Here is a 27340-nt window from a genome sequence, read left to right on the forward strand (position 1 = left end):
GAGGATTATTAATGCCTAAAAATTCATACTATCTGGATGTTTAATTACAAGTAGTTGGAACATGTGGGGACTAGACCATTTTCCGGGAAGTGGCTGGAACTGGTAAACCCGGCCTTGTTCTCCGAATGCGCCACATCACCAGCACCGTCGCGGAGCAACGACAAATGAGTGGGTCAGAAATCAGCGCAATATTAAAAGAAGAAACCCTAAACCCAGTGTTTTGGGTTTGATTTCTCCAGGTGACTGGATAAGACACTCCACTTTTCTACAAATTGGAGCACTGTAAGCAGATATTCTGTAAGATATGATGCTCTATGGAATGGAGAAGTTAGAGAACCGTGGAGTTGTTCTTTCAGGGTTGTGGTCTACGATTTGCTGGTGTTTTAGGCCAATAGTATCCGGCCCAAAAACCGCTCTGCTATTAATTCTGAAGGAACGGGGAATGGAAACTCAACGGTGTTTTCTCAATGAAGTCCATCGTCTCCACTCTTCCTTTTACCAAGGAAAGGGAGGGAAAGGAAGAGGACGAGAGAGAAAGACCAGGACAAGGAAATGGTGTATACGGGGTAAAGGAGACAAGGCAGAAGACAAGGCAGGCCACAGGCAAAAAATATACCGTACATGGCACAAAAGATGCAACAATGGTGGGAGAGGGAGGTCTTTGTTAAACTCGCCGTCTGCTCTACCCAACTGCAATGTTAGCAGGGCAAGCACGCACTCACACTGCAATGTTAGCAGGGCAAGCACGCACTCACACTGCAATGTTAGCAGGGCAAGCACGCACTCACACTGCAATGTTAGCAGGGCAAGCACGCACTCACACTGCAATATTAGCAGGGCAAGCACGCACTCACACTGCAATGTTAGCAGGGCAAGCACGCACTCACACTGCAATGTTAGCAGGGCAAGCACGCACTCACACTGCAATGTTAGCAGGGCAAGCACGCACTCACACTGCAATGTTAGCAGGGCAAGCACGCACTCACACTGCAATGTTAACAGGGCAAGAACGCACTCACACTGCAATGTTAGCAGGGCAAGCACGCACTCACACTGCAATGTTAGCAGGGCAAGCACACATTATCACACTGCAATGTTAGCAGGGCAAGCACGCATTATCACACTGCAATGTTAGCAGGGCAAGCACGCACTCACACTGCAATGTTAGCAGGGCAAGCACGCACTCACACTGCAATGTTAGCAGGGCAAGCAAGCACTCACACTGCAATGTTAGCAGGGCAAGCAAGCACTCACACTGCAATGTTAGCAGGGCAAGCACGCACTCACTGCAATGTTAGCAGGGCAAGCACGCACTCACACTGCAATGTTAGCAGGGCAAGCACGCACTCACACTGCAATGTTAGCAGGGCAAGCACGCACTCACACTGCAATGTTAGCAGGGCAAGCACGCACTCACACTGCAATGTTAGCAGGGCAAGCACGCACTCACACTGCAATGTTAGCAGGGCAAGCACGCATTGTCAAACAGCAGTGGAACAGCCTTGATTTATAGATATTAGAGGAATTTCTGATTAAAGAAAACAAACTGAGAACGCCTTATAGTTAAACATAAGCTTATTTATTTGATCAAAATATATATTGACACATGGACATCTGTGGCATATTCTGGAGCACAGGAAAGTTACTTTGTACGCTGAGCTAACAAATGAGCTTATGATTACCCCAAGGGTGGTTCTGTTAATCTTTAATTGTACAAATTATTGTGGTCATACACAGACCTACAGGCTTAAAAACACCCCAAATTGGGGCCTGTAAAATGGTATGATAATGTGTTTATGATCACACAGGTACAAAGCAACTTCACGATGACGACCAATAACTGTACACAGCGGTAATCAAGCATGTTTTTCCTTATGAACATCTGCACGTGTTTGCAGCTATAGAAGCATTCTTACGACCTGGATTGACACAGCGAGTCAGTTTAATGTAGGGATTGTGAAGCCTTTTCATGAGCAAGATCACAGCTATAAATACAAAACCAAATACAAACAGCATACATAGCAGAAACGCCTTACATTAAATCGACATGAGGGCTGCAAGACAGTAACAGTTGAGCACTTGACGAATTTCTAGATCAGGGGATGCCAACTCCAGTTCTCAAAGGCCACCACCTGGTCAGCTATTAGGGATATCCCTGCTTCAGCACAGGTGGCTCAGTGTTACTGAGCCACCTGTGCTGAAGCAGGGATATCCATAAAACCTGACCAGCTGGTGGCCTTTGAGGCCTGGAGTTGGCCACCCCGTGTCCAGATTAAGCAGCTGCATTTTATGTTACAACAGTCTTTATTTTTAACATTTTTTTTTTTTTTTTTTTACAACACTGATAGTAATTTGAATAAAAGTCTCCAGGCTCAGCCCGACTTCTCCAGTAACCAGCTGGCGTGCAAACTGGAATCATGTATAAAAAAAAAAAGATAACCATGTATTGACAGGACACAAAACGACTTTTTTTATATACTATTTTTTTTTATTAAATAGAAAACTATATAAAAAATAACAGCGCGATTGTTACAAAAATGTCAGGCACGATATTAAAATTGAATGTCCCGTTGCTGCTTAGGGGTGTTCAAAATTTTAATGTGCAGTGTTTCCCTCCACAGTGCAGCCTAAGCAGCCCTTATAAAGAAGTGACTGAGTAGGAAGCACTATGTTCCATATCTACTAAACGGTGCTATTCTACAAAAGCGCTTCCGGAGCTGGAAGACACCAAATGGCCCATTCACTAGCATAGACCACAAGGCATCTTCCTGTGCGGGAAGGGGTCTTGTGGAATAGCATTGCTTAGTAATTATGGGACTATATGAGCTCACGCGGGTCTCAGGTGTCTGAGCCCTGCTATAAAATGGTGTTTGGCGATAGAGGTTTTATTCTGAAAGGTGCAGCCTGCGAGCGTTTCATCCAACCCTTCCCGATTCCCAGCTGAGGAAGCCTCCGGCAGTCATGCCATGAAAGGTCAGAGCATTTACAGACTGCAAAAGTCTTCATCTCGTTTTGCCTGCCAATTACAGGGGTCGGGGGAAGCCGGTTTCATGCCACATGGCAATATTCTCTTGGCCCCTTGCCCAGATGGGTGGGTAGGGTGTACAGCTAATTTAAAGGTTTAAGTCTAGTGCGGAGCCTTACAGTAGCTTTGACCAATTGCATTTGTACCAGTAACATTGTTTTTGGTTAACAGACTAACTAGATCAGTAATACTTAACCAGTGCCATGGAAAATAAACCGCTTGAGAGACACATACGGCTTTTCAAGGCTCTCAGCTGAGCAAAGATTCAACCGTGGGGCTTAAAAACAGCTGACGATTTGGATGAAGCCCTGTGAAACTTGGCTTTATTGCTTACAGAAGGCTCTCAGAAGAACAAAAGGTTAAGTACCGCTAAAGAAGACAAATACTGCACTTGTACTTATTGCATAAGGATATCACACAGCTTCAGTTATTCCCCCATGACCGTATGAGCTCTAAAATAATATAGAAATATAAATGCAATACTTTCAAATATGCTTTTGTACATTAAATACCATAAACACGACTGTTTCCGGAGGGTCCTTTTTTTTATTTATTGTCACATTCTGCCTCCATTCACACACATCCACCTCCCCCATAAAAATACTGAGCATAGAAACCGTGATGTTCACAGAGACAAAAAAATATATAAATTTTAACACACACAAAAAGAGAACCGTAGAGATGGCTGGCGCGTCACACTGTGCAATCCTCGTCTGCGATGCTGGGGCTCAGGGAGCGGGTGGAGAAGTCCTTGAACATTTCATCTTCTTTTAGCATGTGCTGCAATCAGGAAGAAGAAGAAGCAAGGTAAAGAAACGTGCCACGGGCGGGCATGCTGCAGGCTCTCTTTGCTTTGTATTAATTACACACTGCGCAGCAATTCAAGTATATCATATTTTGTGCTACCTTCTACTGAACCAAGATTAGTTACTGTACACCAGGGGTGCTCAACTACAGTCCTCAAGCCCCCCCCCCCCCACCCCCAACAGGCCAGGTTTTCAGGATATCCCTGCTTCAGCACAGGTGGCCCAGAGGCTCAGTCTTCAACTGAGCCTCTGAGCCACCTGTGCTGAAGCAGGGATATCCTGAAAAACTAGCCTGGTGGGGTGGGGGGGGGGGGGAGGGGGGAGGTGTCTTGAGGACCACTGCTTTCCACACATATTTAAGAACTGAAACATGTCTTCATATTGGCTCCCAGAGCTCAGTATCTTGGTGAAATCTAGTGGTAATGTGGAAATCCCTTTAAATGTTTAAATGAACTACGAACAGGTCACTATCTCCCTTGATTTTAAGTACATTACAATTAGATTGTAAACCTTCCAGGCAAGATCCCATTAATGTACATGCATTACTACATATAAAGCCCTATTTAAAATATCAGCGGTACACAAAAACCTAATCCCATGAATTCCTTTTCAAAGCGCAGTTTGCGCATGTAGTATATCAGGCAGGGAAGTAGGACTTGCCGTCAAATTGTTGATGCCTTCCGAAAATGCTCCAATTTCCCTCACTGTTCCCTCCGAATCCTCCATCTAAATAATAGAAAAGGTGATGACAGTATTACATGCAAACCGGCTGCCACAACGCTCAACCCCTTCAGAGAGGATGGGGGTGCCGTCCATTACAGCACGGAAGCGGTTAAAACGATAGCTTTTTATATCCATAGCTACAAGAGTTCTCCAAAACATTGTGAATGACCCGTGCTTGTGACTTGCAAAATTGTAGCAGTATCTTTAAACTCACCTGCTCTAGTCTGTCTAAATCTTCATCGTCTAGCATTCGAAGGTCCAGGCCAGCTTTAAATGGTTTTACTATGCCGTTTCCAGAAGACTGTCCCAAATCCATGGGACACACGTACTCTTCCCCGTCTTCCTGCTTCTTCTTTCTCAAGGTTCCAAAATTGCTGAACACAAGTTTCTTTGGCTTGGAAGAGAAAATGATTGCGTGATAAGTACTTTCTACAAATCACACTGCAGAGAGAACGCACGTAACAAGTTGCATGAGCAAAATAATAGACAGTAGACCAGTGTTTTTCAACCTTTTTTTTGGTTAAATAACTAATTGAATGGTGAAATTCTGCAGAACCCCAACCCTCTCTAAAAGCACGTTTGAGATCAGATGCATTACAAGGAACCCCAACCCTTCCTAATACAATGCATCGGATCTTAGACACTCTAAGGAACCCCAACCTCTCTAATAGCGCGTCTGAGATCAGATGCATTGTAAGGAACCCCAACCCTCTCTAGTAGCGAGTCTGAGATCAGATACATTGTAAGGAACCCCAACCCGTTCTAATATCGCGTCTGAGATCAGATACATTGTAAGGAACCCCAACCCGCTCTAATAGCGCATCTGAGATCAAATACATTGTAAGGAACCCCAACCCGCTCTAATAGCGCGTCTGAGATCAGATGCATTGTAAGGAACCCCAACCCTCTCTAATAGCGCGTCTGAGATGAGGTGCATTGTAAAGTCTTCTGTATTTGGTACAATTTTTAAATGACCTGAAAACTGCAGGGAACCCTTTAGGGATGCCTGGGGAACCCTGGTTAAAAAACACTGCTGTTTACGGAGGGCAAAGATTGTGCAGCCTCCAGCTATATTTTAAAATACACGCATTGTCACTTGTACATAATCCTCACCGTGCCTGGCACTACACGCCGTACTAAATATGCATGTCCTCCCTTCAGGAAGGCCCATACATACAGCCCCTCTGCCAGCATGTTCTATTTGCTTTGGTTGACAAAGTGCATACTGTCTAATAACACTGAAGTGTATAGAAACATATGGATTCTATATAATTCATTGAGACTCGATCTACATAGAAATTAAACCAATGGCTGGTGACATTTCAACGGCTCCATCAAGAAGTAACTGAAAATGTTAGATTGTAAGCTCTGTGGGGCAGGGGCTCCTTTCTCCAGTGGCTATGTTTATGTTGAAGCGTGTATTCCTATTATGTCGCGTGTGTTACTGCTGTAAAGCGCTATGTACAGGGGCGGCTTTATATAAAGATGCACACACAGAGGTTATCATCACTTACGTGCAGTGCTCTGGGAGTGATTAAGATGGGTGCAAAATAAGTTATTTTATTTCAATAGTTTGTTTTAGCAGCATTAGTTTACTCATTGCTACAGATCAAACTGGTAACAATTACTTCATTTTGTTAGGGTATAGATATAAAAAAAAAAAAAATTCTATGACCAGGAATACAAATCTAAACGCACAGTTAATGCACCTTTTAGATAGGAAGGTGACTTCTGGGTTTTGGGAAGGTTAACCGATCACATATTTTGATACATGAACTTTTGAAGAACAAAACCAGGATTATATACAGGCATACCCCGCATGAACGTACGCAATGAGACCGGAGCATGTATGTAAAGCGGAAATGTACGTAAAGTGAAGCACTACCTTTTTCCCACTTATCGATGCATGTACTGTACTGCAATCATCATATACGTGCATTACAGATGTAGATTATGCATTTGTAACAGGCTCTATAGTCTCCCCTCTTGTGCACACCTTCGGTACTGGTAGGGAGCCGGTATTGCTGTTCAGGACGTGCTGACAGGCGCATGCGCGAGCTGACGTTTGTCTATTGGGCGATATGTCCTTACTCGCGAGTGTACTTAAAGGGAGTGTCCTTAAAGCGGGGTATGCCTACACATTAGATTAAACGGGAACCACGTGATACTTGCCAGTATCATACCGATCATCAGTAACATACTGTTCCGCACGTGAGATTTTGGTACCTATGCCAATTCTATAAAGTAAAGCACTTTATCACAAGCAAGCAACTAGTAATCATTTAACAGAATTCTTCAGGGCATAATGAACAGAAGAAAAGTGTCTCTTCCACAGCCCAACATCTGGTGCAGATATGGAAGTATTCTGCACATAAAACCGCACCTTCATACATAGGCCTTGTAACAAGGCGATGGAACTACCTACCTTAACTTTGGCAGTGGCTGTTAAGAGTACATACTCTGGTGATGCCAAAGCTTCCTGCTTCTGGACTTGGGAGGCTTGGCCAACGAGGAGGTTGAAATGAGTAGCCAGGTGTCGCCTGAGAAGGGTCTTGTTTGGCGGGATATTGAGTAACTGCGCCATGGTCTCCACGTTAAAACGAGGCTCAAGAACCTGGGGGGGTGGGGGGGACAATAGGATTTACCAAGTCATTTAAATGTGCAATCCCATCCAAAAGCAATGCTGATCTCAACACACCACTTGGAAGAGAAGACAAATAATGCCCTAAACAATATGGCAAACGCGATTAACTTAAAGCTGAAGTCCAAGCTACGTGTTTTTTTATTTTAATAAATCCGTTCTGTACTATGAGAAAATACTTGTAGCATTTTAAAAACAAAAAAACTCTAGATGACATTTTTAAAGTGTTATAATGTAACAAGCATTTTTTGTTTCTATAGCAACCATTTACAAAGTCACATCCCCTTCCTCTTCTGAAACAGGCTCCGGCATGCCCCTTTTTTGAGCCCTGCCCTCTCTCTAGCAGTGCACCAATTATATGTTGCGACTGCCTGGTCACATGATCTTCCCCACAGAACTTTGTCATAATAGCTGCATCTTCGCCGATGGATCACAGGAGAACTGATCGATTGGCAACTTAGCCAATGACTTATCATTGTGTGGATTGTATTGATGCACAGATTAAAGGGGAAAAAAACAAAATAACAAATAAGAGCAGCTTGGACTGCTGCTTTAAGGAGTGCCGGCTTGTCTCCTCCTTACAGGAATAAAAGCATCATCAGATCCTGTCTGCCATATTGTTCTATCCCAGCCAGCAGCGACTCTCTTACTTTTAGATATGTCCATGGGGGTTCATTAGGGACCTGCAGTAATATGGACGTATACCCCTTATTATTTCTTAGGGGCAACATAAGGAATAGGTAGCAGAAGGGATACAGCCCACGCACACGCGTGCAAAATGGCATGAAAAGGAAATAAGCATTATGTACACACTACTTTCATGTCACGAGTTTGACTTCTGTTTGGAGAAATGCAATCGGAAGCCTTTTGTTGCGGCTATGGGACACACACACAAAGTTGTGCGTTTGTTTAGCTGCCAACTTTGTGGTATGCTCCTTTAAAGAGGCATTCAAACCGTTTCCAAGGTCTCTATGCTTCAATTAGAAACGCACACTGTTTTTGCTATTGTATTTCTGCTGCAATTAATCCATGCAGTCTGCCACCTGGGAATTGTTTAATGGCAACCAAGCTCCTGCAGTGCCTTCATTTATTTTGGATCGTTAGGAAAGACTATTGCTTTAACCTAGAGGAATGGAGGTCCAACGGCAGAGTGACCACATCAAGCGACCGGGTCTCAGGTGCCGGAAACTGAAGAGCCTTCCAGTTCTGGTTCTATCGGGCCGGTCACTCCAGTGAAGCAGTCAGTCTGATCACCTCCTAGAAAAGGACCATGATGTACCTGGCGTGCCAGGGACCATACCGTGCCAGGGACCATACCGTGCCAGGGACCATACCGTGCCAGGGACCATACCGTGCCAGGGACCATACCGTGCCAGGGACCATACCGTGCCAGGGACCATACCGTGCCAGGGACCATACCGTGCCAGGGACCATACCGTGCCAGGGACCATACCGTGCCAGGGACCATACCGTGCCAGGGACCATACCGTGCCAGGGACCATACCGTGCCAGGGACCATACCGTGCCAGGGACCATACCGTGCCAGGGACCATACCGTGCCAGGGACCATACCGTGCCAGGGACCATACCGTGCCAGGGACCATACCGTGCCAGGGACCATAGCGTGCCAGGGACCATACCGTGTCAGGGACCATACCGTGCCAGGGACCATACCGTGCCAGGGACCATACCGTGCCAGGGACCATACCATGCCAGGGACCATACCATGCCAGGGACCATACCGTGCCAGGGACCATACCGTGCCAGGGACCATACCATGCCAGGGACCATACCATGTCAGGGACATCATTAGGATGACTGGAAAGGGTTAAAATTAACCAGGACTGGTTGTAAAAACAAAAAAAATCCCACCTGCAGCCCAAGTTCTTGTGTACAAGACGTGGGGAAATGATTACAGGCGCATGTGAGGAATAAATAAAACTCTTACCATCAGTCCTCCATGCACTCCGCTGCCTCTCAAATTAGGAGCATATTCAGCCAGATCCACCGAGCGTAGCCACTCCATCACACGGTGATTGGTCCACTGAGCGACCTCAGAGGGGGTGATGTTATTCTGGGGAAGCAAACCGTTCAGTTCCTGTATTTGCTGTAACACACCTTGCCTTACCAACTCCACGATTTTCAGTCCACTTTTGTTATTCATCTTTTAAGGTTTCCATAGTAACTAAATGCTCTACCATCGAATGAATCAATCTCTCTCTTCTCCCCCCCCCCATCCCCAGCATAATTTAACAAAGTGGAAAAATAATTACCAAAAGAAGATTGCGTGACATTGTCCCAAATTAGACAGAAATAATCATCTTTATACATAAAGCAAATATGTGAACATTAAAAAAAAAAAAAAACAGATGTCTCTAGAATCAATTTACAGAGGCTGAGAATGTGTATCCTATTTCGCTATGTATTGCATGTATGTATTGCATGTATGTATGTATATATCCGGGAATGTATGCCAATATACTGCGGCACTTTTTTCCCCTTTATTATCAGTGGCCTCAGACTTCAATGTGACCCCAAAACAAGGGAAAAATTATATTTTTCATGTAAAAAGTTTGAAATCTTATTTATTTCATGTATGTATTGCATGTATGTATGTATGTATGTATTGCATGTATGTATGTATGTATGTATGTATGTATGTATTGCATGTATGTATGTATGTATGTATTGCATGTATGCATGTATGTATTGCATGTATGTATTGCATGTATGTATTGCATGTATGTATGTATGTATTGCATGTATGTATTGCATGTATGTATGTATTGCATGAATGTATGTATTGCATGAATGTATGTATTGCATGTATGTATGTATTGCATGAATGTATGTATTGCATGAATGTATGTATGTATTGCATGTATGTATTGCATGTATGTATTGCATGTATGTATTGCATGTATGTATGTATGTATTGCATGTATGTATTGCATGTATGTATGTATTGCATGAATGTATGTATTGCATGAATGTATGTATTGCATGAATGTATGTATTGCATGTATGTATGTATTGCATGAATGTATGTATTGCATGAATGTATGTATGTATGTATTGCATGAATGTATGTATGTATTGCATGTATGTATTGCATGTATGTATGTATGTATGTATGTATTGCATGTATGTATGTATTGCATGTATGTATGTATGTATTGCATGTATGTATGCATTGCATGTATGTATGTATTGCATGTATGTATGTATTGCATGTATGTATGTATGTATGTATTGCATGTATGTATGTATTGCATGTATGTATTGCATGTATGTATGTATGTATTGCATGTATGTATGTATTGCATGAATGTATGTATGTATGTATGTATGTATGTATGTATTGCATGTATGTATGTATGTATTGCATGTATGTATGTATGTATGTATTGCATGTATGTATGTATGTATGTATTGCATGTATGTATGTATGTATGTATTGCATGTATGTATGTATGTATTGCATGTATGTATGTATGTATTGCATGTATGTATTGCATGTATGTATGTATTGCATGTATGTATTGCATGCATGTATGTATTGCATGCATGTATGCATGTATTGCATGTATGTATATATGTATTACATGTATGTATGTATTGCATGCATGTATTGTATGTATGTATGTATGTATGTATGTATTACATGTATGTATGTATGTATGTATTGCATGTGTGTATTGCATGTATGTATGTATTGCATGTATGTATGTATGTATTACATGTATGTATGTATTGCATGCATGTATGTATGTATTGCATGCATGTATGTATGTATTGCATGTATGTATGTATTTATTGCATGTATGTATGTATGTATTGCATGTATGTATGTATTGCATGTATGTATGTATTGCATGTATGTATGTATGTATTGCATGTATGTATGTATGTATTGCATGTATGTATGTATGTATTGCATGTATGTATGTATGTATTGCATGTATGTATGTATTGCATGTATGTATGTATGTATTGCATGTATGTATGCATTTATAAATAAAAGAATACTTCACCCAGACCCAAACCTCTGCCCTGTTTATACAAGTTTTATATATCCAAGGGGAAAAAATATATTAAATTTTCGCCAGTTTTATTTTACATGGTTACAAATGCCCACCTAATGATATGTTCGCTTCGGTTAGCTTGTATGTTTCCTTTCAAATACATCAGACTCACCAAGTCAAGCAGTATATTAAAAGCCGTTTTTGTCTGGAGAACAAAAGGCTGATGAATGATGGTTTGTTACCGGGGTTCGAGCGGCCCCCCACTCGTGTGATAAGATGGCCTCAAATCCAGGTCTCCAGGAATTAACAGCAGCGAAGGGAAAATGAGATTTACAATAATGTATGCTCGAGGTAGCTGAAGCCACACGAGCTGACCTCTGGTTACAGTAATAACTGCAGAGTTCTTACCCACACACAGGGTTTTACGCTCATCTTGGAAAAGACGGCGCGCGGGGCAGAAAGAGGTGATTGGGGTTACACGCTGGAATATTTTTGGGGTCTGTGTTTTCTAAGCAGTAGAAGCTTCTCCTGCAGTATACAGCAGTGTGAAGCGATAATGAATGATGATTAAGTACCTATATCCCAGTTATTACAGAGAAGCAGGACATGGTTACCTCATCCGAAGGTCTCCTGCGAAGACAGTTGGGTTCAAAGCTGTTGATTCTTAGCACCTGGATGGCCCTTTTGATGCTGAGGTGGTGAAGAACGCTCACAACTTTCAGAGACAGCAAATCGTCCTGGATAACAAACACGGAGGAAACCGGAAGATCAAACTATGGAAGCTTCCACCTAAAGGTCCTATTGTAGTTAGACTGCGCAATCCGGGAATGTATGCCAATATACTGCGGCACTTTCTCTCTCTTTATTATCAGTGGCCTCAGACTTCAATGTGACCCCAAAACAAGGGATAATTTATATTTTTCATGTAAAAAGTTTGAAATCTTATTTATTTGACTTGACCCCGTGTAAATAGAACAGCTCAAAGTTAAATCAAAATAATACCTGCCATCCATATCAAACCCCAAAGGCGGCTCTTGACAGAGAGGTAGTCATGTTTAAAACAAGGGTGGTCAGTAATTTTGAGCACCATAAAATTATAATTATATAAGGACATTGAGCGAAAGTCTGCTAATGGAATCCCCACCAGTGTGGAGACATTGATTATACATCTCTTTAAATCAGGTTATGTTTCAGCAGCACAGTATGTGCCGGCGTTTTTACACTCGTGCGGTTTCACTGGCGTCAATGAACGCTGCAATAAATGTGGCAAACCAACAGCAACACAAATACTGGAGACAAAACTGCTAACAAGCGACAGAAAAATAGAAACAAATATATTCGCAGGAGTATTGTAGTCAGATTTCTATTGCTGGATCATTTGTATTTGTTACCTGAACAGCACAAAAGGAGGCGAGTGCAGTAACCGAGGCGAGCGCCGTAACCGAGGCGAGCGCCGTAACCGAGGCGAGCGCCGTAACCGAGGCGAGCGCCGTAACCGAGGGCCGTAACCGAGGCGAGGGCCGTAAACCGAGGCGAGGGCCGTAAACCGAGGCGAGGGCCGTAAACCGAGGCGAGGGCCGTAAACCGAGGCGAGGGCCGTAACCGAGTCGAGTACCGTAACCGAGGCGAGTACCGTAACCGAGGCGAGTACCGTAACCGAGGCGAGTACCGTAACCGAGGCGAGTGCCGTAACCGAGGCGAGTACCGTAACCGAGGCGAGTACCGTAACCGAGGCGAGTACCGTAACCGAGGCGAGTACCGTACATGGTGTGTACACATCCTAAACAGACCGGCTCCAGGGCGGCTAGAGGTTTTTTGTGGCCCTATACAGACGCGCCATATCCGCGCGCACAGAACTCCAGCCATGGCGAGTTGCGCACAGGGGTATGGGGGGTGGGGGGGGGACACAGCGGTCAGAGCTCGAATTAAGACATGGGACCCGTGAGTTAATGGGGGCCCTAAGCGGCCACTTAGCCCGCTAATAGAGTAGCGCCGCGCCACTTAGCCCGCTAATAGGGTAGCACCGCGCTACTTGCCAGGCTGGTGGCAGGATCGCTTTCTAATCGACTTCACAGACACAACAAAAGCCTTGTCCCCATCCAGAAGCACAGACAGGTTCTGCAGTAGTTGTAGAAGTTTCTAAAGCAAGAAAGCAGAACTAGTAACTGCAGGAAGCACGCGACACTGCGGGTACACACGCCACACTGCGGGTACACACGCCACACTGCGGGTACACACGCCACACTGCGGGTACACACGCCACACTGCGGGTACACACGCCACACTGCGGGTACACACGCCACACTGCGGGTACACACGCCACACTGCGGGTACACACGCGACACTGCGGGTACACGCAACACTGTGGGTACACACGCAAGACTATTTGTTCTGGAGAAAATGTGTTTTAAACATATTTACAGTGGTCTGCACCTACACAGACACCAACACGTTTACATACATTATCATACAGGGATTATTTAACCACTTCTCTGCCAGAAGGTGTTAAGCACAGAGGAGAAGTTACACAATAAAGAAAACTTCAGAGGAAAAGCCTAAAAAGACAATTTAAACTTAAAAGAATGAAACAATCATAATATCAATATTAATAATAACTATTGCATATAGCGTTTTCTCCCAATGGGACTCAAAGCGCGTCACAATTACAGTACAGCGCGCGGTACAAAGCAAATAGGAATGTTACAGACACAGTGCCTGCACCGTAGAGCTTACAATCTATGTTTTTGGTGCCTGAGGTACAGGGAGATAAAGTGACTTGCCCAAAATCACAAGGAGCCGACACCGGGAATTGAACCAGCTTCCCCTGCTTCACACACTGGCCTTTTTTCAATCAGTGTCTTTACTCACTGATCTACTCATCCCATTTACCTCTTCACTGCGAAAGTAGCCATCAGTACATTACAAATCCCTCTGGAACTGCAGGGGGGGGTATTTACTTATCGCACATTTTACCACCGTAAATGTTTTTTTTTTAATTGTTTATTTATTTAACCATTTGTCACCGGGATGGCAATGCATCCAGTCTTAGGTCACTACGGGGAAGACGGTCATGTGACTATCACCAGACCGTACTAATTACAATATACTGCTAGAATAGGCATCCGCAATCTCCCCCCCCCCCCCCTCACTATAGAAGCGAACATTCAAATTACTTTAAGGAACGCAGCAAATGTGTTAACAAAATAGCCGTCTTTATCTAAAACACTCAAACATCACACTACAATAATTACAAAACCATCGCGTTTAACATGGATTAAAACGATATAAACATTATTTTTATTTCCATTGGGGGTGGTAACTCCTTCCCTACCCCTCGGACTACGAGGTTTCAACACGAGTATAGCATAAATATATAAATATATAGTGTTAAGTGAACAGCATGGAGCAATGGGTTTGAACGTGAGACCTATGGAACCCTACACAAGTGTATGGTAACTCCGTGGATCCCTAAATATGTGCGTGAAATACTATTGCTTAGGTACAGTATGGCGTATATTTTCAAACTTACCCAACAGCTTCAATAAGGTTTAAAAAATGTATAATATTATAGTATAACATTTATTGACCGCCCTAAAAACTATGGCAAAATAAAATGATTGTAAACGGTCTTCCTTCACCAAACCTGGTCTCGGGGGGGGGGGGGGTCCTAGAAACACCTGGAGAGCCCCCAGGGTTTCACATAGCAGGCTGAAACACCACGGGCGCAGAGAAATGACTGGAACGCCACTTACTGCGGCAACTTCTTACACATTCATTCGGCTTTTCTCCCGTCACCGTGACCCCACAAACGCGCCCATGAAAAATCGCTCCATGGTTACGGATTCTGGAGATGTAAAAAATGTGCAAAATATGTTCAAAGGGCGCCATAAAGATGGCGACTATTGGGAAGACCGCCGTGTTCTGTATCCGTCTCTACTGCTTCATCAAAACAACGGCTGCAGATTCGTATTATTTTTGCCTGGGAAAAGCTCTAATCATCCTTCGTGGATATTTGAATACCGCTTGGGCTTTCTGATCCACACTCGCGTACAGCAAGCCAAATGGGACAAACAAAAGGGATTGCATTGATATAATCTCCCCCCTGTTACTGATATACATGGTTACGTGGCACTGCCAAGACTATTGGTTTAGGAAGATCCCACGATGGGATACCGCCGTTATCTGCATTATCCGAGCACGGCCAAAAGACAGAGAGTATCATCTCTGCTCTCTCACCAACCCACACTCAAAGCAGAAGCTGGTTCTGAGACTGGCTTTGTAAATAATGCTACTATGGGAACATAACCTTTTAAACTGGTTTGGTCACTTTTCAACCTAAATATAAACTGGGCAGAGACTTCAAACATTATCCGACAAAACATGTGGCAGAGGATAAATACTTCCAGTTCAATGACCACGACGGCACAATCAGTAATCCTTCTCCGAGCGGCCATCCATACCGCTTGTTGTTGCATTTGTTGTACCGGGAGGTTCCCAGGTGTGGTATACATGCCGAGACACCAATTTAGGATGTGTTCCCTGCACTATACAAGCATTAAAACCAGCTTAAATGAGGTGCCGGCTGCCTTACAAGCAGTTACCACAGGAGGTCGCTATACTATACTGCGCTCTGGACCTGCCGAAAAAAGAACTGCTGCTTACCCCAGAGAAGCATTATAAAAACAGACAGACATATTATACAGGTCAACATAGATTATATTCAGTTGTTTCATATACAATAATACATCATATAATGTATATGCAGGGATCATTCCTAAGAAGACTATGGACAGGAAAGAAAGTCCTCGGAAGTAAAATAAAAAGTAAACGACAGCCACCTGTGCTGAAGCAGGGATACCCGAAAACCTGGCCTGTTGGTGGCCCCCGAGGACTGGGATTTGCACACCCCTGTGCTAGCTGCAAATTATAAAGCAAACAAAAACCCTCCCGCATGCAAGCGAAACGCATCAGAACACAGACTTAAATAGCTGGCAGAGAGGCATTCCATTCCCCCCCACAGCCGCCCCCCCCCTCGCCGTGTGTCAGGAAAGCTCAGCCTCACTCAAATGAAAGGGAGCAGGCTCTGCAGCACAGGGAAGCGGTTTCACAGCGTATTGCACGATACATTTGCCTATTTCCACTCCTTTCAGTGTGTTTAGACGTCCAATTACTTATTTTAACAGTGCTCTCATCTCAAGGAGGCTCCATGGAATGCGCAAACGGGGGAGCACGTCATTTTCTTGGGGGGGGGGGGCTCTTACAGAGGCCCCCTTGCTCTTCCCCAAAGCATTTAAATTAAATGCTGGGGAGCGCGCGAGGCCTCTGTAAGTTCCCTTACCTGGTCAAAGGACGCCGTTGGGTTACATGATGTTGTGACAGAAGACGCCGGAGAACAGGTAAGGGGGGGGGGGGAGCACGAGCAGCGGGGGAGATCAGGCAGGGAGCGCAGACTGACAACCCTGCTGTAGGACAGGGGTGCTCAACTCCAGTCCTCAAGCCCCAAGCTTCAGCACATGTGGCTCAATCAGTCCCTGCTTCAGCACAGCTGGCTCAATTAGTTCATGATTCAGCACAGGTGGCTCAATTAGTTCATGATTCAGCACAGGTGGCTCAATTGCGAGCCACTTGTGCTGAAGCTGGGATATACTGAAAACCTGACCTGTTGGGGGGCTTGAGGAGCGGAGTCGAGCGCCTGTGGGATACGGTGACTAGAAGGGAATGGGCACTTCAGATTTAGTTGCAAAAAGATGCTTTATTACGTCTCGGCTGCTAGCAAAGCCAAAATTACGGCCATAAAGAAGGCAGCCACAGAGCAGGCGAAATGTCGGCAACGGCACAATGAAGAATGTTTTTGCTGCTATATCTGTAGTGCCCGTTCTCTGCTCGTGGCAGCATATTGAACAAAGTACTAAAAAGGTAAAAGTCCAAAGAGAAAAAAAATAACTATAGTGAGAAAGTGAATCGGAGGATTAACCGCTCACTCCCAGACTCCCAGACAGATCCAGGCTGTCCAAGGTTACTCCGTGCAGAACGGATTTGCTTATCCCACTGGAAATACACTGAGGATAGCAGATGCCTGGTTACATACAGCATGTGTTAAAGGGATACCCTGCGCAAGCAAAGAACAAAGTGTCTGTGGATGTGTTGGTGCTGCATAACTTGCTTCTAAAAGTGAAAAACTAATCTCATCTTCGCAAAGGAACAAAGAACAACGAGACGCGACAGACGGACAGTTTCAGGGTATCGTCTTGATACAACACGTGGTAATTTATCTGCTGATTAAAGTTCTGCTTTACGGACAAGTTAAACTCTAACTACGCTCACCATCAAAGCATTACTCAGTCACCGCGAGGGGCCCTACAGAGCAAAGAGCCGAAACACTGGCACAGACACCGCAGACACACAGGAAACATTCGAGACCATCTTTGAGGTTTTACATTTCTAACCGTGGGAGCACTGGTCTCCCGAGACAATCAAAAGAAATTCCTTGGTTATCCATTAATCAATTGTTACAATGAATTTGTACTTGTTACTCTGACGGCCGGAGTAAATTCTTCCACTTGTAGACGAACAACATATTTTTAGTCCCCCCCAAAAAAAGATCCCATAAGTGTTTACTTGTTTCTTTCACAACTGCAACTAATCGCAATCTAATTTAAGAAGTTTTAAAAATGTGTCTAATTATTGGGCTTAATAGCCAACTAGGACAAAGCTCACCCAAGTAGTTCACATATTTGTCTTTAAGGTATTCTTAAAACTAATACACGGCCCTTCCAGATTTTCTTAGTCCTATTAATTGTGTCATTATATGGGGAGTCCATCACACACTCCGTGGCAGGCATTGCTGTGCGAGTCAACAACACACCACAAAACGGATGTTGTGACACTGCGCCGTTTCAAATGCCTCACCTGCAACACAATATAACGAACTGAAGTGCCTTCTGATATAAATAACTCATCACAAACCATCTGTATGACAGGGAAGCCGGCACTGGTAACTTACAACAGCCATGTAGTGAAGCATTCTGCCGTCCACCTTCGCCTCGTCAAATTGAGTCTTGTATTGAGGGAGGCCAATGTCATCCAGCCATCCTATTGAAAAGCAGAAAGCGGTCACATCAAAGCAATGGCTTACAATGCAGAGAGATGTACATGAAACCACCAGGTATCAGGCAAGTGATGGAAAACAGAGCCTTCCAGAGATGAAACGGTGGTAGAGCAAAGAAAGATAAACCGTCCGTCATCAATCAAACAACAGGCTTCATTTGGAAAACCATCCTGTCCTTCAGTTCGGCACGGACAATCAACTTATTCTTCAACCTTGGAATGGTCTTTGAATAAGTTATTAAGAGATCTATGTGTAGAAGGTTCCTCTTTACAACCTCCAAAAGCTAATTAAGGACAAAAGAAATTCCGTGCCTGAATTGTTAAGACCAAAGAAACATCCATGACATTCAGAAACAGGGTCAAGTATAAAATAGTGACACCAACTTACGTGTCACCCACTTGTAGTCCAGTTTCCCATAGTTGCTGTCCTCTTCTGATCCCAAGGACTGGAGAGCCAGTTGGAGTTTCTTCCGGTGCAACGTATGCTTTATTCCCAGCTCCTTAAAAAGACAGTTCTTGGTTAGGATCCAGGCTGCTGCATAAATAACGAAAGGTAAAGACACCAGCCCCATTTGCCAAAGTATACCGGAGCTTCAATAAAACAAATGGGATTGGACTTATATTTCAGGGGCCCTAAATGTGATTTTCTGGCTGGCTTCAAAGTAATAAATATTCCCAGTTACTGACTGGGCTGAAGGGGTCAAACTCGGAGCCTTATCCTTTTCACTGGGGTTATAAAGCAATATATTTTGTTGAAATAAAAAAATTAAGCTACAAAACCTACACCCAAAAGTAACTGAAGGAAAAAAATATACATTTTATTACTTTGATTTAAAACTGACCCATATCTGACCTAAATCAACTATTTATTAAAATGATGGGGTTTGGGGGAGGGGGCGCTCTCCCAGCAAGCAAAACCGGTGCAAAAGAAGGACACCGTATTTGTCAAAATGAAAAACTACAAACTAGGCCAGGGGTGCGCAAACTGGGGGAGCGAGATTTTTCTGGGGGGGGGCGTGGGTGGTTGCAGAGGCGCTGCACTCTTCCCCCAGGCATTACAATGAAATGCCGGGGGATCGCGTGAGGCCTCTGTAACCTCAACTTACCGAGATTCAGCCGGCGTCTCCATGGCAACGCAGCATCAAATGACGCCGTGAGTCACGTGACCTGACTCTGTGCGTCATTTGATGCCGCATTAAGAGAAGAGGGGGGGCATGAGCACCGGGGGACACAAGGCAGGGGGAGCGCAGGAACAAAAGTTTGCGCTCCCCTGAACTAGGAGATACCCCTTCTCTGATAAATAAGGTGCTATTTTTTTTGCACTGATTGTCCCTGTGTGTTGACTTCACAATCTGTCCTAGGACCAAAGTGAACTAATTCCAGTGACTCCATGTTTAGGAGTCTCATCTGGGTTACCGAAGCCTTTTCTAAAAAATTCAAAAAAAAAAAAAAAAAAAATCGACAAATTTTGTATTTCTCTTTTAAAGTGAGAGACTTGGGAGGGGGTTTGATCTCCTCTGGCTTCTCGTAGCTGTGCAATCAGCAAGCAGCCCCCCTCCCCACCTCCCCTTATCTTTATTGGTTCTCCGATAAGGATGGGGTAGGATAAGGGGAAAGAAAACCCTTGATTGACAAAACACTTCCCCATTCCGGGCCTTGAAGGTATTTGATGTGGGATTGCACCATTAAATAAAATAAGAGTTACTGTTTGCCAAAGTTTGGAGCGCATCTTTCTGTATTTTGCTGTTGTGCATCATTCCAATAATTAAAGGTCCCTGCTGCTCCTTCCCATTGCTCCCCTCTGGAGGTCTCACCTTCTCCAGGTCTTGCTGAGATGCATGAAGAAGGGTCTGGCCAGATACTATCCACTGCTTGCAGTTATTCGCGTAGTTCCCCAGCCCCTGGTCACGCAGCCAGGTTAAAACCTGCTCCTTCGACCATTTGGCAAATGGCATATCCAAATCACTGCCGACAAAAATGTGCACTGGTCTGAAACGGCTGGACATATATTTGTAACCAACACATATCACTACTCCTCGTCTCTTAACTTCTTGTTAAACTACGTGTGTTGATGAGGGAGGTTTAGGTGCAATTTTGTTTCCCCTGGGTGAGACTATACGAATGCTACCTTCTGCAGCAAGTATCTCGGGAACAAGGGGGTCCCTGGAGCTAAAGTGTGTTCTAGTTCTGGAAACCCACCACGGCCAATTTCGCTGAAGAAAAAACGGTCGGGGTTCGGGGGCGGGGGGGGGGGGGGGGGGGTTTAGGGATGTGAGGGGGGGTTTAATGGAGCAGTTCACCGTGATCCTTTTTTTTTTTAATGAGTACTCTAATAAGTATATGGCACCATAAGTAATAGGATACGCATCTTGCCACAGAATTCTAAACTCAATAATGTTCCCAAGAAAGCATTAAAATGTGGCGCCTCTTTACAGAAGAGGGGCTGCTCAATTGGGAGGAGGTCCTTCCTTCTCCTATACATGGTACACACAAGCCCCTGTAATGTCAGCATGTTGCGGCTCATTGATGGACAGACTGTCCACTACAGTATAAGCAAAAGATAATAACTACAGGTCATTGCGTATCCAGATTAACAAAGAAGTGCGCTTCAACAAATTAAATGCAAATACCGATAATGTGGCACAGAAAGTGGCAGAGTAGGAATACAAATAAAATAAAGACCATCACAGCTACACCGACTGCACTTATCCGTACCTGTTCACATGCCCAAGATCTTGGGACCAGCCCAGTCTTGGCCCAGCAGTCGATCTCGTTCCTCCCCTTGTAAACTCTGCCTCCGGCAGATCATCTTCTTGGTTTAATGTGGTGGACTGACTTCTTTTCAGCCTGAAAGATGCACATCAGGAATTACACCGCCCCTCAAAAGTGCGAGCTACGTAAACTCTGACACACAGGTAACACACACTGGTCCGGTAATGACGAAGCTCTTAAATGACGTGTGCTGAAAATGAAGCTTACTCTACCTTGAGGTGGGCTGGACGGGTGTGTTACTCTAGTTGTTCCTGCCCTTCACCGCTATGCTCTTGATTCTTGGTATATATGCAGTATGGCAAAACAGAACGCCTTCTGAAACCAGCTACCACACTATTGTTTCAGTGACTCTGCCTTTCTTTGGCTCACTCTGCTCCTCCCAGTCGCCCTCATTTACATTTCTGTCCGACTCCTATTTAATAGCACTTTTTGTTAAGGAAGCCTCTAAAGACACAATTAAATGGTTGGCTTTCAGAATGGAGAAGCAGCTTCAACATACTGAAAATCCTCTGTCTCCAGCATGGAGGAGGAGTGCAGTGAGATCAGATCGCTAGCGTGCCACACATTCACCATCACTGCTCTAGTACTTTACATCTCCAACAAAAAATTCTAGAGCCTTCGTACAGAAGGCTGCAGTGCTTGCACTTCTTTTCCAGAAGTAAAGCTTACACGTACACACAACTTTGCTTTCCGAGTGCCTAGCAATGTCACGTGTTAAGGAACATGCTACTTACTTTCCAAACAATTTCTTGATCCCTCTTGGCTTTTTCTTGGAGTCGGGAGATGACGGCGAGGTTTGAGTGCTCCCGCCTGTTGAATGAGGGGATGCAGTCGCTAGATCTAGGTGGTCCGCAGATCCCTTTTCCTGATCTGCTATAAAATGTGATACAAAGATGTTGCCAATAGTTTGGTCACATACAAATGTCAAAATATCTAGTGCCACACGGAAAGTCATTCCGATAGCACCTGCACTACAATATAAGCCTGCCCGTGATATATTGCAATGGGGAAAACAGAAGATGCTGGGACTCGCTGGATACTTTTATTATTCAAAGGAAACTTATACTTTTGCAGCAAATTAAAAAGGTAACAGTAACACGAGCCATAAAAGGAGAAAATATTCCTAAATCTGACAACGAATGATCTGAAACGGTAGCAAATCTTACATTAGTATCAGATTCCGTTTATAAATGTTTTTGTGCATACACGTAATGCATCCTTACAGATTTTAAATGTATATACTGCAATGTTGACTCCTATCAGCAGTAGTTAAACCAGGCTCACATCCAAGCTTCATGCAGTGTATGCAGCAAGAGGCAAAGGGAGCGCCATTACTTTGAAACTAGCGATTCTCAGCACTATTTATATATAAATAAAAAATAAAGTTGCATGACCAATTTCAGGAGAAAGTGGATGTGTATGTATAAACATTGGGGGGGGGGGGGAGAATTGGGGTGCACACCAATCATGTAAAACAAGAGTGGGGGAATGGGTGCTGCTATCAAAGTGCCATACAAGTACTGTATATAAAAAGGTAGGCACTCCAAAAAGGTATCCAAAAAAGGGTATTTTATTCACTCAATGTTTAGACTACCTCTAGAGCCAAAAAGGGGAAGAGTGTAACCTTAACATCGAGTCAATAAGAGACACTTTTTTTGGAGAGCACGTGTGTGTGGTGTATGGGTGTGTGGTGTGGGTGTGTGTGTCTCTATATCTCGTTTGTTTTCTTCGTATCGGTCCCAAAGGCTAAATTCCTCCAAAGCCAAAAAGTTATTCATTGTTAAGAGCTGCGAAACGCTAAATTCATGCGCCGTGGGCCTCCATCGTATTGATGCATTTTTTACATTTGTAAATATTTGAAAGCAAAAATATATGAATTAGTAGCAGAAATATATAGGACAATGAGACATTAAATAACTACAGTATGTGCTAATCACAGCTATAACCACACAGACCAACATTTACACAATTTACACACAAATGCAGAGCAGGATGAAAACTTGGGTGTGAATAGCATGAGGGGGGGTTAACGATTTTGGGAAGGAAAATGGGTACTTCTACAAATAGAATAATTTGATTTCTGTTATATTTCTAGATAAGAAAAGTCTCAACTAAGGATGATTCAGGTGCAATAAAGAGACTGCATTCACTCTCACTGCATTCACTCTTACTGCAAGGCTCTTACTGCATTCACTCTTACTGCAAGACTCTCGCTGCATTCACTCTCATCGCTGCATTCACTCTCATCGCTGCATTCACTCTCATCGCTGCATTCACTCTCATCGCTGCAAGGTTCTCACTGCATTCACTCTCACTGCATTCACTCTCACTGCATTCACTCTCACTGCATTCACTCTCACTGCATTCACTCTCACTGCATTCACTCTCACTGCATTCACTCTCACTGCATTCACTCTCACTGCATTCACTCTCACTGCATTCACTCTCACTGCATTCACTCTCACTGCAAGGTTCTCGCTGCATTCACTCTCGCTGCATTCACTCTCATCACTGCATTCACTCTCATCACTGCATTCACTCTCACTGCATTCACTCTTACTGCAAGGTTCTCACTGCATTCACTCTCACTGCATTCACTCTTACTGCAAGGTTCTCACTGCATTCCCACTCACTGCATTCCCACTCACTGCATTCACACTCACTGCATTCACACTCACTGCAAGGCTCAGACTGTGTTTGAAAAAAATGTATGTTTGTTTAAGCGCTGAAGCCACTCAGAAAAAAAGAAGCACAATTTCTGTTGGTCTCATTGCAAATGACATTGTCCTATCACAAGGACACAGTGTCGCCTCACACAGACCTGCGGTCTGACTGCTGGATGTTGCAATAAATAAATAATATCAAAGGATACAGGTGAGAGGAGAGGTTTGAACACCTGTGGTTTGGGCGGAGCACTTTATAAAATGTTCCGGACTAGGACATACATTTATCAAATGGATGGAAGAGTGAGAACACCGCTAAGGGGAAAGGCATAAACACCACTCCTTGTTATAGTCTAGGACAGGGGGGCTCAACTCCAGTCCTCAAGCCCCCCCCCCCCCCCCCCCCAACAGGTCAGGTTTTCAGGCTATCCCAACTTCACGGAAAACCGCTTCAACAAAGGTGGCTCTATCAGAGGCTCTGTCGAAGACGGAGCCCCTGATTGAGCCACCTGTGCTGAAGCAGGGACTGATTGAGTCACCTGTGCTGAAGCTGGGATATCCTGAAAACCTGACCTGTTGAGGGGGCTTGACGACTGGAGTTGAGCCCCCCTGGTCTAGGAGACAAAGTTAATATCCACAAGTCTAATAAATGGCATCAAAGAATGCAGAGGACTGCACAAGGTAATCTCTGGGCAGGTACATATACAAGAAGTGGTACTCTGCACCATCATACAGTACTTCGTCTTCTACCTTCATAGATTATCGTTTGTGCTACATCGTATCTCGCCCCAGCAGGCGGCGGATCTGAACGCGCGCCAGCATGGCGACGTGTAGCACTGACCCGTTACCCACCTCACAGCTCTATTAAATGTTTCAGCCATCCAACACGCGCGGGACAGCTCGAGTTACACAAAAATAGATGTCTTTTTAAAATGAATGTATTTACAGTTACAGGATTCCTGGAGCACAGAGAAGACAAGGGTCACTTGGCTGCTCTTCCCGTCCCCGGCTGTCCCAAGGCATGAAACGCCCCTTCCATTGCAAAAATGCTGGTGTTCGAAGGGTAGACAGACATTTATTCTGATGGACGGCACTTGTGCAATGATTTGCAATATGACTTATTAGTAGTGGACTCTACACAACAAACATTTTAGTGATGGGTAAGTTATGGCAGCAAAACGCGATGGAATGAGTTTGGTTTTTAGGTGTGCAGCGGTTAGAGGATGAGCATGGCGGTGCCGGTAGGACATGCGGTTTTTACTGTACCTAAGGCGGGGGCACTTGCACTTCGGCTGCGATCTTCAGGATTTCCATTAAATGCCCAAAATGACCCGCAGCCCAGAGGGAGAGAATGTGCAGAAAGACATCGATTAAAAAGTCACAGCAGAATAAAACAGGAGTGGGAGGACCAGACACAAACAGTAACCCTGAGGGCACGCAGGAATCCACAGACAAAAATACACAGGAGAAACGGGGAAAAGTGGGGACACACAGATTCAGTCAAAGGAAGTTAAAACTCGGATAGTCGGGGCAGACTGGGGAGGTACCCCCGTGGGACCTTCACCACCAGCCGCTGAGCGGTGAGATGGTTCATTTCTCCGGTGTCCGATAAATCCCGTAACTGAACCGCTCAACGCTTCCTCTACTCTGCCACGTCCCAAACGAAAGCCAAGTAGGTGGCACGGCCATATTAATTAACCTTTGGCTCTTATTCAATATGACGTCAAGGCCTCTTCCCTATGCTAGAGCTAAGCTCCATCCCCCAGCATGGAGAAGACATCGTTCCAGCACACTGAGCAGAGGCGTGACTGCCAGAACTGAACAAATACTTGTTTTTTTGGCAACTTTCAAAATAACAGTTTGTAACTTTTTTTTTTTTTTTACAAAGCCCTGTTTATTATGTTTCATTATGTTTTTCTTAAAGCCATTAAAACGTGGCCGGTGTCAATTTAATTGGGTTTTTGTTTTTGTTTTGGATAAAAGACACTGCCAGAATTTCCACTTTTTTTCCTTAGAAAATCATGTTCAGAGACTGCAGCTTTAAAAAGCCGCTTAAACATTAAAACATTGGTTTAAATATTTATGGAGTTAATCGGTGTAACAAAGACTTCATCTCTTCACGAGGAAGTCGTCCATAAATATAGAATGAACACATCTGGATGCAGGGAGCGAGTGATGTCGTAGGCTGCTCTCACCCAGAAGCCTCTAGTATTGGTCACGGTTAGAAACTGGTTACTGTGCTAGACGGACCAATTTGGTCTCACCAAGTATTGGTGCGTCATGTTGGTGCGTCATGCTCAGGGGAGCAGTCAATGTTTAGTGACATCAGGACTGACTCTGGAGAAATCAGTCAGGCTGCAGCGCATGCCGCTGTGCGGAGATTGCGCACTCTTACCATAGGTTTAATCAGGTTTACTTTCCATACCAAGGGGGAAAAATGAGCCACGTTCAGGCATCGAGAACCCACTTCTACAACTAAACACAGGTTCAGCGCCCTCTGGGTGAGATACAACACCCCAGGCCTTGCAGGAAAAAGTATGAATAGGAATTCATTCATTATTAACAAGCAGGCCCGGAGCAGGTGCTCTCCCAACACGCTAAACACAAGTAATGCATGTGTTACAGGTGTTACAGGGGTGCTAAATATCGGCCAGACAATAAAATACGTTTGTTTTACTCAAATGCTGCCCACGTTTCTTAGTGACGCAATGAAAACTCGTATTAACCTTATGAGAGCAGCCAAACAAACACGGGTTGGTCACTGATCGTGGTAGCCGAATACACAGGATACGGCTGTACATATAACAATTGCAAAACGTCTTCGAGTATTTGACCCTCAACTGACCCTGCATTTCCCTCGGCTACGCCCACTTCTCGTGAGCCGACATGATTTTGTTGGTATAAGCTCAAAAACGACGACATACTGAATTCAATCAACGCTATTTAGACTGGGAAATAGTGAATGCGCTGGTGGCCAAGTCATTCTATCCCAGGTCATCTGTGATTCTGGACAGTGGTCACCCCAAAGTGAATAAACAAAAAGAGTTCCAGGTAGTGGCCAGGAAAATGGCAGCAGATGTATAGTGTCCCATATCTAATGTAACCATTTCCCCAGGTATAAGACGCACCATGTCGCCAGCCAGCTTGGACAGTCACATACCTAGATTCGGGGTGCTTGCGGTCTTCTTGTTGTTTTTGATCTTGAAAAAGCCACGTCCAAAGGACGACCTGGCTTTACGAGTCCCAAACCGGTCATCATCTACTGGACTGCCATGGCCAGGGGGTCTCGGAGGGAGGGTTTCAAATTTGTTGGTTCCTGGGGAAGCCGTTCCCTAATTGATCAGACAGATGAAAGTGTCAAAGTTTGTGAAAGATACAAGACCGAGCGTTTCAGCTCTATTTTTTATTTCTCGTTAGGACTAATTGTTCGGCGGCCTAGTAATTTAATGCTAACAAGTCGAAGGAGAAAAGGGTCGTTTGTTTTCCAATGCCAAAAACTTAAATTCGTAAGGGTAAGAATCTCTCTGGAGCGCTACATCACGAGGATAGATCTATCAGAATTCACCTTTAACCACTGA

The 27340-nt window shown here is 44.3% G+C and overlaps 1 protein-coding gene across 1 annotated transcript in view; it reads right to left on the bottom strand.

Moving 5' to 3' along the window:
- Positions 1 to 1557: 1557 nt before the first annotated feature.
- PPFIBP1 (PPFIB scaffold protein 1) overlaps positions 1558 to 27340 on the bottom strand; it is a 137118-nt gene continuing 111335 nt past the window's right edge. The window contains 12 exon segments of the mRNA XM_075602819.1: positions 1558 to 3805; positions 4492 to 4557; positions 4769 to 4948; positions 6980 to 7168; positions 9144 to 9269; positions 11835 to 11957; positions 18224 to 18312; positions 18716 to 18827; positions 20142 to 20292; positions 21043 to 21174; positions 21834 to 21972; positions 26923 to 27094. Of these exon segments, the coding sequence (XP_075458934.1) occupies positions 3719 to 3805; positions 4492 to 4557; positions 4769 to 4948; positions 6980 to 7168; positions 9144 to 9269; positions 11835 to 11957; positions 18224 to 18312; positions 18716 to 18827; positions 20142 to 20292; positions 21043 to 21174; positions 21834 to 21972; positions 26923 to 27094 (1566 nt within the window). The 3' untranslated portion in view covers positions 1558 to 3718.

This window comes from Ascaphus truei, chromosome 5 (genome assembly GCF_040206685.1).
Source record: "Ascaphus truei isolate aAscTru1 chromosome 5, aAscTru1.hap1, whole genome shotgun sequence".
NCBI classification, from domain to species: Eukaryota; Metazoa; Chordata; class Amphibia; order Anura; family Ascaphidae; genus Ascaphus; species Ascaphus truei.